At 35.6% G+C, this 15,341-nt stretch overlaps 2 protein-coding genes and 1 long non-coding RNA gene across 5 annotated transcripts; 2 read left to right on the top strand and 1 right to left on the bottom strand.

Moving 5' to 3' along the window:
• On the top strand, positions 1,960-7,327 carry LOC18787675 (transcription factor GAMYB). Of its 3 annotated transcripts, XM_020558100.1 has the most exons (5): positions 1,960-2,303; positions 2,599-2,802; positions 3,471-3,893; positions 5,270-6,287; positions 6,661-7,327. In XM_020558100.1, exons 3-5 carry the CDS (start codon positions 3,534-3,536, stop codon positions 6,963-6,965), a joined length of 1,683 nt encoding a protein of 560 aa, XP_020413689.1. In that variant the 5' UTR covers positions 1,960-2,303; positions 2,599-2,802; positions 3,471-3,533; the 3' UTR covers positions 6,966-7,327. The 3 variants fall into 3 exon arrangements, with proteins under 3 accessions (XP_020413689.1, XP_020413688.1, XP_007218962.1); XM_020558099.1 differs by having other exon boundaries at positions 1,960-2,802; XM_007218900.2 differs by lacking the exons at positions 1,960-2,303; positions 2,599-2,802 and having other exon boundaries at positions 2,824-3,893.
• On the top strand, positions 10,046-12,427 carry LOC109947074. The gene is made up of 3 exons (XR_002270070.1): positions 10,046-10,129; positions 12,121-12,224; positions 12,336-12,427. It is a non-coding gene; the product is annotated as an uncharacterized LOC109947074 (long non-coding RNA).
• Positions 10,126-15,240, bottom strand: LOC18786218 (probable serine/threonine-protein kinase PBL5). Its single transcript, XM_020556476.1, has 7 exons — positions 15,000-15,240; positions 14,608-14,705; positions 13,482-13,711; positions 12,329-13,039; positions 12,046-12,194; positions 11,420-11,644; positions 10,126-10,631 (listed from the first exon to the last, which is right to left on the bottom strand). The coding sequence occupies exons 1-7, from the start codon at positions 15,222-15,224 to the stop codon at positions 10,464-10,466; spliced, it is 1,806 nt and encodes a 601-aa protein (XP_020412065.1). The 5' UTR covers positions 15,225-15,240; the 3' UTR covers positions 10,126-10,463.

Raw genomic sequence — 15,341 nt, 5'->3', positions numbered from 1 at the left:
AATAAACGGGTTGACCCAAAAATTACCTAATTATTAATCGTGCCGATTAGGGTTGTGTTTTTTTCATGCGGATTTCAAGTCGTGTAACAGGTCGTATCGGAAATTGCCACCCCTAACTTTGATCATGGGGTGTACTCAGTTAATTTTAGAGTTCGTTTAGTAGCACTTCTTTTTTCTGGGTTAGCTACAAAGGGAGAGCTTGGGTTTTCCTATTTTTAAATTTTTATTTCCAGATGTGGGCTCCACAATTCCACATCCATTTGGGAAATTGGCCAGTTAGGACAACATTACCAATATACCCTGTCACGTCATCAATTTTAACATAATTTGGAATGGAGTATACGACAAGGGAAAAAGTGACACACCAAACATTGGTCAAGGCTTCCACGGTGCAATGTAGAATTTGACAATGTAGAATTTCAATTCTCTTTCTTGCAACCCATCACACATCACTTATTACTCATCTCTTTCTTTTCAAATACCCTTAACATAACTCAAAACCATTTATTTCAAATGCTTCTACAACGGTGAAAGCAAACCATTTAATGATGAATTGAGATAGTTGCTTGAGTCCTTGAATGAATTACAAACATGACGTTTTCAAATTTGTGCATAAATTCGGATTGTTGAAAACATGCAATGTGATCCGTAATCAGTGCGAAACACCATTACAACACTTTTGATCAACACCATTACAATACTTTCTTTTAGTCCTTTTAGTCAAGTACCATTAAAATAAACTCTTTGTTTTTAGTCCACAATGAACAATTGGGCTGAAAGAACAATCTGGGCAATGCAAAGATTTGGAAAATAAATATAAGCACAGTTGCAAGTTGCAAATCAAAAGTACAACCACAAAAAATAAGTTGTCTTGAGGAGCGCGCGTGGTCTGCACCCCCAATAGAGCTTTTGGAATAGATGAAGGCAAAGTAATTTTTTTTTTTTTTGGGTAAATTAATCTCATAAAATATTACTCTCAGGTCAACTTAGCAAGGTTATACAGGCTATTAGCTTCTTCGCACGCGTTTCTGCATTTGTGAGAGATTTTTTTTTAAAAATATTTAAATTTACTTTAAAAATTAAAAAAGATATTGGGTAATTGTGTTCCATAAAATATGATCTATTATTTGAATTTTCTTTTAATTTTAATTTTTTTTCAATATGAAAAAGTGTGAATTTACCATATTATCCTCATTTAATTAATAATTTCAATTCTTAATGCTTGCATTAACCAAGTGTATTTTCTGGTATTTTGAATGTTTTGCCATTCTCTGCCTTTTGCTTTATATATATAGATTATAATTTTTTTCTTTTATAACAAAAAAAAAGGGAATTTTTGAGCTTTCATTTCCAATACATCCTTATTTTCTCAAAATAAAAAAATTACATTCCCATCCGAAAAAAGATAAATACCTGACCTTATTTTTAAACTTTAATCTCTACCTAATTTATAAAGCCCTTAGTTTCCAAAACATTTTTGAATGAAAATACTTTTAATGACTAATAATATACTAAATAAATAGGTGAAAATAATTTTTTTTTTTTTTTGAAATACAAATGATATTGGAAAGAGCTCTTAACCATCGCAAGTCCTTTGTTTAAAACAAAATGCATATTTTTATGTAAGGAAAAAGTATACTAAAACTAAAAGCAAGAAAAATAAACCAACAAATGTTCAAATGGGTTGCCTTTTTTGTATGATTACCAATTTACCCCTAATTTGTATCAGATTGGGAAGAGCAGAGTGAGCCTTCACAGAATGAAGGAATGTGAGTCAAAGTTCATCTGAGAAGAAAGGAAATAAAAACCTAAAAAAATAAAAATAGGAATTTTTTTGGGGGGTCAAAGAAGTGATGGGGAATAAACAAACACAAGTATAATAAAAAGAACAATATTAATAAATAAATAAATAAAATTGAGAAAGATAAAACATAATAAAAATAGGGAGAGAAAGAAAAAGAGAAAAAGAAAAGGAAAGGAAAAAGGGGAAGAGAGAGTTTGAGAAAGAGAGAGAGTGAGGTGGTAGGGAGAGTCCACAGTCACCTCCTTTATCTCAGCCTAACATCGCTCTGCTATTGCCATTTCGCTTCTCAATCCCCAATTCTTCTGTATTCACATTCACTCCTCTTTTCATTTCTCTCTCTTCATTTTTTTTTCTTTTTCTTCTTCTTCCTTTTCAAAATTTCAGCTCTTTATCTTTCTTTCTCTGTGTATCTATGCGTGTGTTTGGATCGCCATTTTAGCTCTCAGATGTGTTGCTCTCTCTACGCTCGAATCGTCTCCCTCCTCTTTCACAAATTGCGGTTAGGATCGATACCACTTGTGTTTTCTTCCAATTTCCAATCTCTGCTTGTGTTTTCTTGAGCTAGGGTTTCCATTTTCCCGATCCATGAATTAGAAACCAGCAATTGAATTGGGTTCAATTCGCATTTGCATGCTCGATCGAGCTCTGAGAATTGCGATTCAGGAATAATTAAGCTTTTCATTTCGTGAATTTCACTTTCCGAGCTGATTTTTTTTCCCTTTTTTGCAATTAAGAACGGGCGATGTTCAATTTCGTAGTTCTCATCTGAAATTTTGGATTTTTGTCGCTTTCAGGTGTTCTATTATCACAATTTTCTCAGGTCTTAGCTCATTTCGTCACTACGCTTGAGCTATCTCATTTTGATTTCATTTTCAATCCCCGTTTCCCGTTCTAGAAAATTTTCAATTGCGCCCAAAAGGACGTGTCTTTGGGTTTTGGTCGATTTCGCAGCTTCAATCTTGGGATTTTTGTATCTGCTCCATCTTCCCCTGATTCAGGTATGCAAAATTTAAGTTTTCGGTGTATAAATTGCGATCACTTCAGCTGAGAGTTTCAATCTTTATTAAGCATGCCGTGATTAATGTGAGCGTGACTACCTTGCCATACGTAGACTTCGTTCCAATCTACGAAGTGAATTATGTATGGTTACGAGTTCAATCATGATTTATGTTTTGGATATTGGTTTGTTTTTGTATCAAATAATAGGCTGACCCCTTTCCTTGGTTTATTTGCTTCTGAATGGGGTAAAAAGGATTTAATTCGACCTTGGACTATTACTCACAGCTTATCCTTTTGTGGGTTTTGAAGATCTGCAGTTCAGTAGTCTTAATTACTCATAATTAGTGTTAAATAATGACTATGTGCACAAGTTAGTAATTTAATGTCATCTTTACCCCTTTATCCATATTCCCTCTAGTAACTGCTTTTATGATTTTCCTTATTGTTTCTTTCTGTTTATGGATTTTTTTGTGCGCTGTTGGACTCTTGGGTCGTTTGTATTTATGATATGGGGCAATGTTTGGTCTAAACCATTGGAAGTTTGTTTTCTGTTTGTTCTGTTCCATAAATTAATTATTAGTGCATGTATAACAAGTGGATCAAATTTGGCGTTATGGTTCTGCTTATATGTGTTTATTTGTCGTTTTCTTCTCCCTTTTTATTCCAGGTTGTCAACCTACGCTTTGCATGGTCTTGGCTCTTCTTAGCGGTTTTGATCACATATTAAGAGATGAGTCGGACAACAAATGAGAGTGAAGATGGAGTGCTGTCCAAGGATCAGATTGAGTCTCCGTTGATGGATGAGAGTAACGGAGGAACTGGAAATGGTGGAATTGTTCTAAAGAAAGGGCCATGGACCTCGGCTGAAGATGCAATATTGGTGGAGTATGTTAAAAAGCATGGGGAGGGAAACTGGAATGCTGTTCAGAAGCACTCAGGCCTATTCCGTTGTGGTAAAAGCTGCCGGCTGCGATGGGCAAATCACCTAAGGCCAAACCTGAAGAAAGGGGCATTTACTCCTGAAGAAGAACATTTGATTGTTGAACTCCATGCCAAGATGGGGAACAAATGGGCACGCATGGCAGCACATGTAAGTACACAGTTTATTTTCTTTATCTAAATATGGTTCATACCAAATTCTGTTTCTTTGTATTCTGCCTCGAACTTCATTTTAAATTCACACATATAACATAGGAAGCGCTTATTACACTAATATGGGAGCTCTTAGCTATAAGAGGAAAATATCCTGTGTTTAATACAGAATTTCATTAAAAAAAAATCTATGCTTGTATCTATTTGAATAAAGTATTTGTGTTTCTCATCAACAAAAAAAAAAAAGGTAGAAAAAGAATGGAGTTCATCGGTATAATTTGGGATTTGCTTTCAAAGTTTTAGCTGTGACATTTGATTTTGTGTAATATCATGTATCTTTTGCATGCAACAAATATGGGCAGTTTCTCCAATTATCCTGTATTCTTTCCCTCAAACTTCGCAATTACTTGTCAATGTTGTCATTGTATCTGTTGAGCTTCTAGAATAGAAAACAAAAAAACAAAAATTATAACTTGCTGACTGCTGCACTTCCACCATTACAGGAAAAGAACTTGTGCCTTTTATGATTTATCTGATTAAGATCAGATCAAAATCATAAATGGTAACAGAGTACAGTTTTCCAAACATTTTCCCTTAATTCAAAAGCCAGTAAAACTCTCCCAAAATTAAAATACCCTGGCTTCATAGAGATTCTAAGTGACATAGCTTCTCAATTGGGTAAACCAATCTTGTAGCTTTTATGTGTCTACAACTTCTTAGATGGAAGGGAATGAGAACTTGGCTGTGGTATCTTTCATATTTTATTCTGTGTTTGAGCATTTGATAATCAGACAAGATTTTTCATTTTCAGGGTTGTACATATGCCAAACATCCTTCCTAGCTTTACGTTAGTCTATGTGGTATTCGTGTATATGTTATTACAAGAGTGCCTTAAGGGGCTACTGTTCGCTCTTGTTTCCAATCTTGAAAATGGTTTATGAAGTTCATGGAAACTGTTCCTTCTTGATTGAATATAGTAACTGAAAGGAAAGGGAATGATAATTTGACATGATACTTTGGCTAGATGAAGCTAACATGTGTTAATGTTAAGATATTTTGTGTCCCTGAAAGATTAAAGTTTATTTACTTACCATGGGTTAAAAGATTGAACAATAATATATGGCAATGTTTAAAGTGTCTATTTTAAGAAATTATTATGACAAGATAAAAGTTCGCTGTTGTGGACAATGCATTTTGTAGTAGATGCACCATATTGACATCTCTCAATTAATTCTTCTTCAAAGCTAGTAGTAATTTTTCTAATTTTATATTTTGGGTCCATCCCTTATTAGTCTTAATTTTCGTAGTATTTTTCTTAATGTGTTTTCCCATTCTTTTTCGGAAATGATTAACGGCCTCTTTTGCTCTTCTTAGTTACCTGGCCGTACGGATAATGAGATAAAGAACTACTGGAATACCAGAATTAAGCGGCGTCAGAGGGCTGGCTTACCACTTTATCCTCCCGAGGTGTGTTTGCAAGCATTGCAGGAGAGTCAACAAGGCCAGTCCAGTGGTGGAATTAATGGTGCGGATAGAGCTCATCATGATTCTCTGCAAACTAACAGTTATGAGATACCTGATGTTGTATTTGAGAGTTTAAAAGGAAACAATTGTGTCTTACCTTATGTTCCTGAAATTCCTGATCTCTCTGCTAGTGGCGTGCTGATGAAAGACCTTAGTTCTTCTCCATATTGTGGTTTCATGCCACCAACAATGCATCGTCAAAAGCGTCTTAGAGAATCAACATCTTTATTCTCTACTTCTGATGGTAGTTTCAAAAATGGTTTCCCCCAGTTCGACCATTTTCAAGATGATACGTGTGATAAAGTTGGTCAGTCATTTGGATTGTCATTTCCTCATGATCCTGATCCTACCAGTAAGAGTCCACTGTCGTTTGGTGTAATTCAGGGTAGCCATTCCCTTTCAAATGGCAATTCTTCTGCTTCTAAGCCCACCTCAGGGGCTGTGAAGCTGGAGCTCCCTTCACTCCAATATCCAGAAACTGATTTAGGCAGCTGGAGCACTTCTCCTCCGCCGCCCTTACTGGAATCAATTGATGCTTTTATCCAATCTCCCCCACCCGTTGGTGCATTTGAGTCAGATTGCGCTTCACCACGTAATAGTGGCCTGCTAGATGCTTTACTCCATGAGGCAAAGACTCTCAGTAGTGCAAAGAATCTTTGTTCTGACAAGAGTTCAAATTCATCTAGTGTTACTCCTGGTGATATTGCTGACAGTTCCACGTTGAACATTTGCGAGACAGAATGGGAAGACTATCGTGACCCGATTTCTCCATTGGGTCATTCTGCTACTTCCCTGTTTAGTGAGTGTACTCCTATTAGTGCGAGTGGAAGTTCATTGGATGAACCGCCGCCTGCTGAGACCTTTACTGGTGAGTATCTTAATCTGTGAGACCTGGAGACGAATGAGTTTGATAATAACATTGTAAAGTGATTCATGAATTATTCTCGATATTTTTAATGCAGATGCCTTTTTTGTATTCGCAGTTGGAAGCGGTATTGTCCTATTGTTCGTAATTTATAGTCATTATAAAGTAGTTTTCATGGTTTATTTTTTATTAAAATTTTTTTTTGGAACATTTCAAATTACAAACACTTCCTTTTCTCCTTTGGTAATATGATAGCATTTCTGATCGATTTGTTTTCTGTGAATGTATAGAAGATTGTACTCATATTTCTAATTTGCAAGATAAGTGCTGTGCTGCCTCTTGTTATGACGTATATTGCTTTTGATTGTTCTGCCAGGGTGCAATGTGAAACCAGAACCGGTTGACCAAGCTTGGACCCCGGATAAAGAAAAAGAAACTACACCTCAGTTGGATTACACTCGTCCCGATGCTTTACTTGCTTCAGATTGGCTCGAGCACAGTACTGGGTTTAAAGACCAAGGCATGACAGATAGTATTGCATCAATTCTTGGTGATGATTTGGCGACTGACTACAGGCACATGGCTTCAGGAACTTCTATATCAAATCAAGTATGGGGTCTTGGTTCTTGTCTGTGGAACAACATGCCTGCTGTGTGTCAAATGTCTTCTGATCTTCCTTAAGAAACCGGTCTGTCAATTGTATGAACCTGAAGCTTTTGTTACCTAATTAGTGCTGATCATTTGTTAACTATGTGGGGAAGTGAGTCCTGGTCCAAGGAAGGTCAGTTGCAAGCAATTGGGACTTGTGGTCTGTTTTTGCACGAGTCATGGTTGTTTTCTGTTTGTGGTTTTCACTTGGTTTCTTTTCAAACAATGCAATGCATGTATGCCTAAACAGAACCATATTGAGGTATACAATTGCATGCAGGCTTTTGCTATGATTGTAGAATAACTATGCATTTGGAACGTTCTGATACAATGGAATCTGGTTAGTTTGTTTTATGTTTTATTTTGTTTACATGAAAATTGATCTAAATTGTCTCTTCCCTTCCTCTCTATATAGCAGTTTTCTTTATTCAATTTTACTGTGTGTTGGTTTGTTTTGTTATTTTAACCCAAAGAAAAAAGTGTATATAGTTTTCCCACTCTGTCTAGTACTCAACATGGTGCTTTTCTAGATGTATATATATTACGTGCAACATCTTTTAGGTTGCGGTGGGATAAGCCTATAACACGGAAAATTGATGAGAAATCAAATAACGATGAATAGGCCTAACATGGTCGGAGGAGAGTTCTACATCGCGTTACGGGGCCAAATGGTGAATACACGACAATTTTTTGTAGGGGTAGAAAGCCCAATGCGAAAGACTTCTTGCCACTCCACGTGTTTATTATGTAACAAGAACGCCAACTTCTATGTACTTCAGGGCCAGTCCATTGATTTTAGAGGTCCTGGGCAAAAATGAAAAATGAAGCCTTTTTTATTTAACACTTGCCTCACTTTGAAAAAAATTATAATAAAAAGTCTCAAACTTAAGTGGTAAGTAGGTTAGTTTAAGTAAAAAAAAGGCTCATTACACGAAGGATAAAGAAAAATGACAAAACGAAGTCCAAAACAAAGCCCGAAAAACATTACTTTAACACATAAAATGCCTTCTCTTTTTTAGGCTGATATACATATTGGCCTGGGAGGCCCCATTTTTGTGGGGGCCTTGTGCCGTCGCCCAGTCCGCATATTTTGTGGGTCTGGCCTAATATACTTAAAACACTCTTCGTTGAATATTCACCATACAATGATGTAGTTGCCCATCAAACACTTTGCTTGGAAAGCCCAATGAAATAAAACTTAAGCGTAGGGAAAAAGGGTACAACATTTTTTTGGACCATGTTGAAAGCGCTCAATATTGTCCCTTGTTAAAACCTTGCTACGAAAAACCTTTGAGAAAAAAACGAAGTCACTAGAAAAGAGTACAATGCGCATACGTCCTATATTTGGAAAATTGTTGGATGCTCCCTTAATAAATCACTCCCCATGATAACAACAAACTTGAATTATTTAATGACACAAATGATATTTGTATCACATATATCATTTGTAGAATACTCTAATTAAAAAAATTGCTTCGATATTGTCATTGGAAGATATATGTAACATGTTCATCATAATTCATTTGTATCTCTGCCTAGCCTAGAATAATACCGAAAAGAGTATTGCTAAAAGAACCCTAAAATTAACTGAGTACACCCTACTAACAAACTATTTATTGAAGTACTAATTTACCCTAATATAAAATGACCAAAAAAGATATATTGAATTGTGAAACAAATGTAATTTTAATAAATACACCTTACCCATTATATTCAATCCTAATCAAACGTAAGTGAAAAACCTTACTTCCAAAAACCTAAACATAATAGCTGCCTGTTTTGAGTTTAAATATTTGCTATCCCATATATAGCCTCTCATTTTGAACAATATAAAATTATTTCGAAGAAGTTGATGAGTACGACATCTTTTACAAAGGAAATATGGAGAGCAATAGCTATTATAGTACTTACATTCAGAGAAGTGGGCAAAAGCGTGATGAATGTGGAATTTTTTTATAAGCACGACATGTATGTTAATCGATTCCTTTTTCCAGTCCCAAAATGTATGAATCAAATACCTTTTAACTAGATATGCCATCAAGAAAAATAGGAAAATAATAAAGAAGAAAAATATGAAACAATCTGTTTGTAATCGGGGATGGATATCAACAAGGCATAGTCTTCAATTGCAGGGATGAATACTCAAGAAAGTAAAGTGGTTCATTTAGCCAATTTGTTGGTGGTCTGATAGTATTTCGCAGTCAGCTCTCGAATGAGTTTGGTGTTGTGTGTGATAGAGTGTATTAGAGTGTATTATGAGTATTTTTGGTAGTTAAATATGGTATACTTAGTTAATTTTACATTTTGATTTAAATATTAGCGGTGTACTTAGATCATAGCGTGTACTCATTTAATTTTAAAGTTCGTTTAACACCACTTTTTATTATTTAGGCTATTTTCATAAAGCCTTTTGCTATATAACTTGATTATAAAAATTCTTAAAACAACTTTACGTGGTCTCTTTGATGCCAAAATAATAATCTAAGTAAAGCTTATACTCTTTTTCTTTTCTTTTTTGCTAATGTTAGGGGGGAAAAAGAAGAAGAAATTGCATAACCAACTATTAATACGAATTGTTGTATGTAGCAGCAAAATTTTATACATTTAGAAAAACCTAAGAAAATAATATTATATAAATTAAAAAGATCAAATGTCAAACATGACATATGTATAAATAAAACATATGATCAATTGCAATGGAGAGTTACAGGCTTCCAACCCAAGTACAACCCGAAAAGCTCGATTAACTTTGATGATGGTGAGTGGTGATTGGTGATCATTTTTGTTAAATGCCCATATCATCCCTAGAGCCCTCCCCCACTCTTTGTTGACACACAAAGGAAAAAGAAAAGCACACTCACCATTATTCTGGATTTTCTTTCTTCTCTTCAGTACTTGCAGAACTTCCCAATGATGATTGCTCAGAAACTGTGGAAAGGCTTGACGTCTCTGAAGAAGTAGACTGATGATGTATGTACTCTAATGTGGGAGTAACTTCTAAATTGATATAATCACCATGATCACCATGTGATTCAGAAGAGCCTGGCATGCTTCCAGCTGATTCAGATTGTGCTGGTGAGAAGTCTCCAATGCTACAAACTGGGTTTGCATCATTCAAGTAATTCAAAGCATTAACTACCTGCATTTGTATCAGAAGAAGAAAACAAAACAAACCCATCAGATTTCATTTGCCCCAGGTAGGTTCCTATCAAACTTGATGGTATAATGTGTTGATTTAGTTTAATTTAATTGTTCCTTGTGAATGATGAGCAAAGAGAAATGCCCAGATTATGACTACCAATTGATGGGATAGTGCTTGTTTATTATTATTTATGTGCAACATATTTATTGTTAGCAAAATAGGAGATGCTAATTATAAGTGTCATATAGCAGTTGGTATTCTAATATTTAATGTTCATCTTTATGCTTGTTCCACTGTTTATCTATATGCATTCAACTTGTGTCCTAGTTTTTATTGTGTTAAAGGACTTGATGATGCAGACATACATATAGACATTAACCAGGGTCTACTTAGTCAGGTGGACATACAGTATCCATAGTTAATCTCTTATGGGGATCCCTGCTGAGGCATTTTTCGGCTACCCGAACCATCCAATAGAGTTGGTGAACATCGTGGCAATCCACATTCCTGGGGTCGATTAAATCTGGATAGTTCCTTTCTTTTAATAGTGGTCTTGCCTGACAAGAAAGTTACTGAACTGTTAATTCAAAATAATAAGGAAATGTGAAGTCAAATAATAGAAGGCTGCTCCTTTCTTCTTTTTTTCTTTTATTATTAGTATTTAGTGTTTCCTTATGTGACATGTTATAAGCAGTGGTGGGTAGGCTATCAGGAATTGAAGTAACACAGATCTCATTTGCAAAATTTTGCATTTCCTTCTTTATTTTTTATCCTGTTTTCCTCCCAAAGCTATCAAACATAACCTGCTTTTAAGAATTTTTTTAAAAGAAAGCACTATAAAGATTACAAGATGGAGTCTGAAAACTGAGGAGAAGATTTTCATTTGGTGGTTGAAGTCAAAAGCAGAGTGTCCCCTGGTGAAGAAGAGGGATTCTCTAATTAATAGAAGTTAATGCAAATTGTGACAGCCAGAGTATATCTGCAGCTTGTTTTCAGTGTCGCAGATGTTCGCTAGACCCCTTTTTTATTTTTCAGTAGCAGCTGGTGTATAGTTGGGCTTCTGTGGTACTACAGGCAGGTGCTTGTAATGTTTCTTTTAGTGGTGAGTGATTTTTCTAGTTCATTAAAGGATACAAGAATAGAAAAGAGAAGATGAACCTCAACAACCACAATAATATGAACTCCCCGTCTTCTCATCAGCTCATGCATGTTTCAGTGTGTGAGAAAGGTTGGTAACAGCGTAAATTAATATCTTGGTGTTTCTTCTTTGTCAGGTTGAGTACCATTATATGTTTATGTAAGAGTATATATACTTCAAAACAATTTATGGTATAGAAGATCTTACCCATCCCACTAGACTTTTTCCTCCAAGCTTCTTGTCAGTAGGCCTCATTCCTGTGATAAGCTGTAATAGAATGACCCCAAAAGCATAAACATCTGTCTTTGTTGACACTTTCCCATTTTCTGCATATTCTGGTGCCAAATATCCCAGAGTTCCGACAACTCTTGTTGTATCTGATGTTCGATCTGAGTCTTCATGTTGACTTCTTGCAAGACCAAAATCTCCTAACTAATGCATAGAAAATGTTAGATGGACTATGGATGTGGTTATTTTGTTTACACCATGGGGATTAATTTAAGGGCATCGAATAAATACTATGTGCACTCTGGCTCAAATGCTTTTGCTAAAAATCCAATGCACTTAGAGGAGGGATTACCAAATTACCAAATTAACATATTCTGGTAAGATTATGGATGATGATTAAATGAATCCAATTGGGATTATGAGTGAAAATGCCATATTTGTTGGCTGGGTTATCCATCCAGTAATTACGGTAAGAATTGAATTTGAGTCACAGAGAACAGAAGCTGTTATAGATCTATTTTCCTGGATTGACCCATGTAACCACTTCATGATATCAATAGGCATATTGGATTGTAAAGCTGATATTGAATATTTGGTTCCGTTACCAGGGATTCATAATCATGTGTCACGAGGATGTTGTTTGGCCTCACATCTCTGTGGATGATGTTGTTTGCATGCAGGTATTGTAAGCCTCTTGCAGCTCCAGTAGCAATTTTTATCTTCTTATCCCAACTAAGAGGTCTTCTGCTGTGGTCTGCATAAATTTAGAGAAAGTTGCTCCAGGGTTAGGCTTCTCTATTCTGCAATATTAAGGAAAACACTTGATGTTTTTAAAATTTTGAAGAATTCAAAATTTTTTTGTTTCTTCTAAGCTTGTTTCCTTCTTACTTGATAGATGTTTATCCAATGAACCATTGCAAACATATTCGTAAACAAGGAGCCTGTGGTTTCCTTCCGAACATGACCCTAACAGCATCACCAAATTCTCATGTCTTGCCTTGCTGAGTACGTGTACTTCAGACTCAAATTCCTTCTCTCCTTGGCAGCTTGCATTTTTATGTTGCTTAACAGCAATCTTCAGTCCATTCAGATCTCCTTTGTAGACGGAACCAAATCCACCTTCAGACAAGTATTTCGTTGCAGAAAACCCGTCTGTAGCACCTAGGAGCTCTGCATGAGTAAAATCTCTCTTCCATCCAATTGTTGGCCGTTTGTTCTTGCAAACTGTGCAAATTGAGTTTTTAAATTCTTCATCTGTTTGACATTCTCCTATCCAATCATCCTTGTAGCTATGCTGTTTATATTCATCTGGGCTCCCAGCATTATCTGTTTCCTTTTGAACCCTTGCTTCACTCTCAGCAATTGGAAATGGGGAATGCTCTCCTGCTTTTCCCCTTTCAGTATTTGTCGTGCTTTCTTCCTCTTGATAATGACAGGGAAGACAAGAAGTTATGGTTTCAGTATTCCCCGCACTTGACATTCTAGTTGTCAACAAGGGCTCACTTGATGAGGTAGATTTTCTATGGTTAGGCCATGGGTGTCCACTACCATCACCATCTTGTTCTTTTCCAGAACTGGTCATTCGAAGACTTGGAGATCCTAAAACAATGTGCACTCTTAATCAACTTCTTGCATTTGGTATTGAGCATAAGCAATGTGGAATTATGTAGATAATATAGTGAAAAATAACATTCCATTATTTGTTCTGGGCTGCATACTACACCGAACTTGGATGATGAGAGCATAAACTTCTACAGTGGACTTTAATATATTTTTTTTATCAGGCCAAAAGAATTAGATGTCCTATGCTCTTCTTTTTTAATGCAACTATAGGTAGGCCTTAGTCAAACTTGTTGCAAGTCAGATTTTTTGCAATTACATCTGTTAGACATGGTGATCATTTACAGAAATTAAAAGTAGATTTTGTATGTGTTATTTATAAGCTACAGATCAATAAATTTACTATATAAAGTTGTCTAATCTATCCAATTTGAAACTCTGAGTCCTAGTCCCTGAGATAAATTGTGACAGAACTTCTTACTTTTAGGAGAAAGTTCCTCGTCTGGGCTTCCTGGTATCATTTCATCATATTTTACATGGCGGTCTTTGCTGCGTTTTTTGGTGACTGAGTTGCTTCGTCTTTCGGTGACTTGTTTACTTCTCCCAAATGGCTTTGGCCCTCTCAATTGCTCAACAGAATTGTTACGTTTCATCCTCGATATACCACATGACAACTTCTCCATGAAAAATTGCTTATCTTTCTTCATCTGCCTGCATGAACAAATTAGAAAGGAGCTTTCACACTGTGGTGTCTCATTGTTTTCAGATGGCAGTTTGTTTGATAAGAAACATTATTTTAATTTACAAGGTTTGGAAGTTTGTAAGGAAGTATAAAGCTTCATCAGTAGTGGCTTCAGAAATTAGAAAATTAGTGAAGTTAAATGATTTCACACAGAACCATATGTTTTTCACCTTCCAACTTGTATTTAGCTATGGAGTTTGCAACATAAATTTGTCATACAACAATCATTTGAACGCTTTGACTGCCTAAACAACCTTAACACTGTTAGAATTAGAGCATTCAACCCAAAACCAATTGGCAGTGGGTGGAGAGATTGAGGGCATTATATATTGTTTGGAAAGCCTTCATGTTCTCAATGTTAAAAAACTACACTTTATTTTTTTTTTACAATACTATATTATTTTGACCTTAAAGTCAATGTGTTTAGCACCTCCAACTAATTCAAGCTCAAGGGTGGATGAAAATATCATCTTCCAAAGTACTTAAGACTGAACTACGGGCAACCACCTTGTATTTTTAGAAATTATTCTCAGTGATCTATGTTTGGTGTAGATTTCTAATGAATTGGTATATGGGTGGGTATTTGGGATATGATTTCATGAACTTGAAACCATAACTATGATCTCTTGAATTTGAAATCATAACTACTATTGGAGTTTCAATCAATCATTGACTGCTTGATAACACAAATTCATTAGCATACATAAGTTATTTTCATATTTATGTTTCTGTTAGATTTTGGCTTATGAACAATTTTACTTATCTGTATTAATTTATTGTGCAATGTGAAAAGTACACTTCAAACAAGGTTGGATGAGTTTCAAGCAGAGCAATTTCCAATTCTTCAAATATTTTAATGACTGACCTGTCAAGAATCACCCATGATGCCCCTAATCTTATGGCAGCCTCCACAGCAACCATCTTGGGAGAGGGACCAGCAATCACCTCCATGTTGAACTCAACCTGAGAAATGTCATCAGAAAACTGATCCTGTCATTGTTTGATCGACAGATTAGTTTAATACAAAAGTACTCTGTCAGCATATAATTGACAGATGATTCCTCTGCTCTGTTGCACTGCAGGCTGTGAGCACTCTATCAAATTCTGAAAAAAAATGAAGTGTATGTTTTCCTACACAAGATGCACTGGTATGATAGTATAGCAGTACTTAGATGAATTAAATGGATCAATTTATCTAAAAGAAATAGCAGGTAATCTCCAATTTGTAACAAATAGTGGCTGCAATTCTTATCTGACCTTTGCCCTTTCACATTGCTGAGAAATCATTGCTATCTCCTCTTTGTTACGATACTCCTCCGCTTTCCTCTCGAGCTCTTCTTCCATGACTTTCTGGTTTGTTCCGAAAATAGAACTCGAGTCCATTTTAGTCCTGTATCCCACTGAGAAGGACAGAAAAGGTGGAAAATTGGGTGTTGGGGGAAATGAAAAGTTAGCAGAGTCTGTTCTGTGTGATAGAATCATACAACTAAGATTTTATGTCTATCATATTAATTGGTGCTTATGTTTACCATACTTTCGAAATTCTTTCTTCCTTTTATTAGAAAAACAAAAAATAAATTCTTACACAGTCTGCCAGCT

This window comes from Prunus persica, chromosome G2, assembly GCF_000346465.2.
Source record: "Prunus persica cultivar Lovell chromosome G2, Prunus_persica_NCBIv2, whole genome shotgun sequence".
NCBI classification, from domain to species: domain Eukaryota; kingdom Viridiplantae; phylum Streptophyta; class Magnoliopsida; order Rosales; family Rosaceae; genus Prunus; species Prunus persica.
The sequence above is the reverse complement of the archived record's forward strand: the minus strand, read 5'-3'. Positions and strand labels throughout refer to the sequence as shown.

Excerpts from the sequence above, each read along its gene's own strand:
- LOC18787675 (XM_020558100.1), top strand. The coding sequence starts at position 3,534 with ATGAGTCGGACAACAAATGAGAGTGAAGATGGAGTGCTGTCCAAGGAT. Across the intron at positions 3,894-5,269 it reads GGGCACGCATGGCAGCACAT|TTACCTGGCCGTACGGATAA; the intron begins GTAAGTACACAG and ends TGCTCTTCTTAG. Across the intron at positions 6,288-6,660 it reads GCCTGCTGAGACCTTTACTG|GGTGCAATGTGAAACCAGAA; the intron begins GTGAGTATCTTA and ends TTGTTCTGCCAG.
- LOC18786218 (XM_020556476.1), bottom strand. The coding sequence starts at position 15,224 with ATGATTCTATCACACAGAACAGACTCTGCTAACTTTTCATTTCCCCCA. Across the intron at positions 14,706-14,999 it reads AGCAATGTGAAAGGGCAAAG|GTTGAGTTCAACATGGAGGT; the intron begins GTCAGATAAGAA and ends GACATTTCTCAG. Across the intron at positions 10,632-11,419 it reads GAAAAAGTCTAGTGGGATGG|GCAAGACCACTATTAAAAGA; the intron begins GTAAGATCTTCT and ends CTTTCTTGTCAG.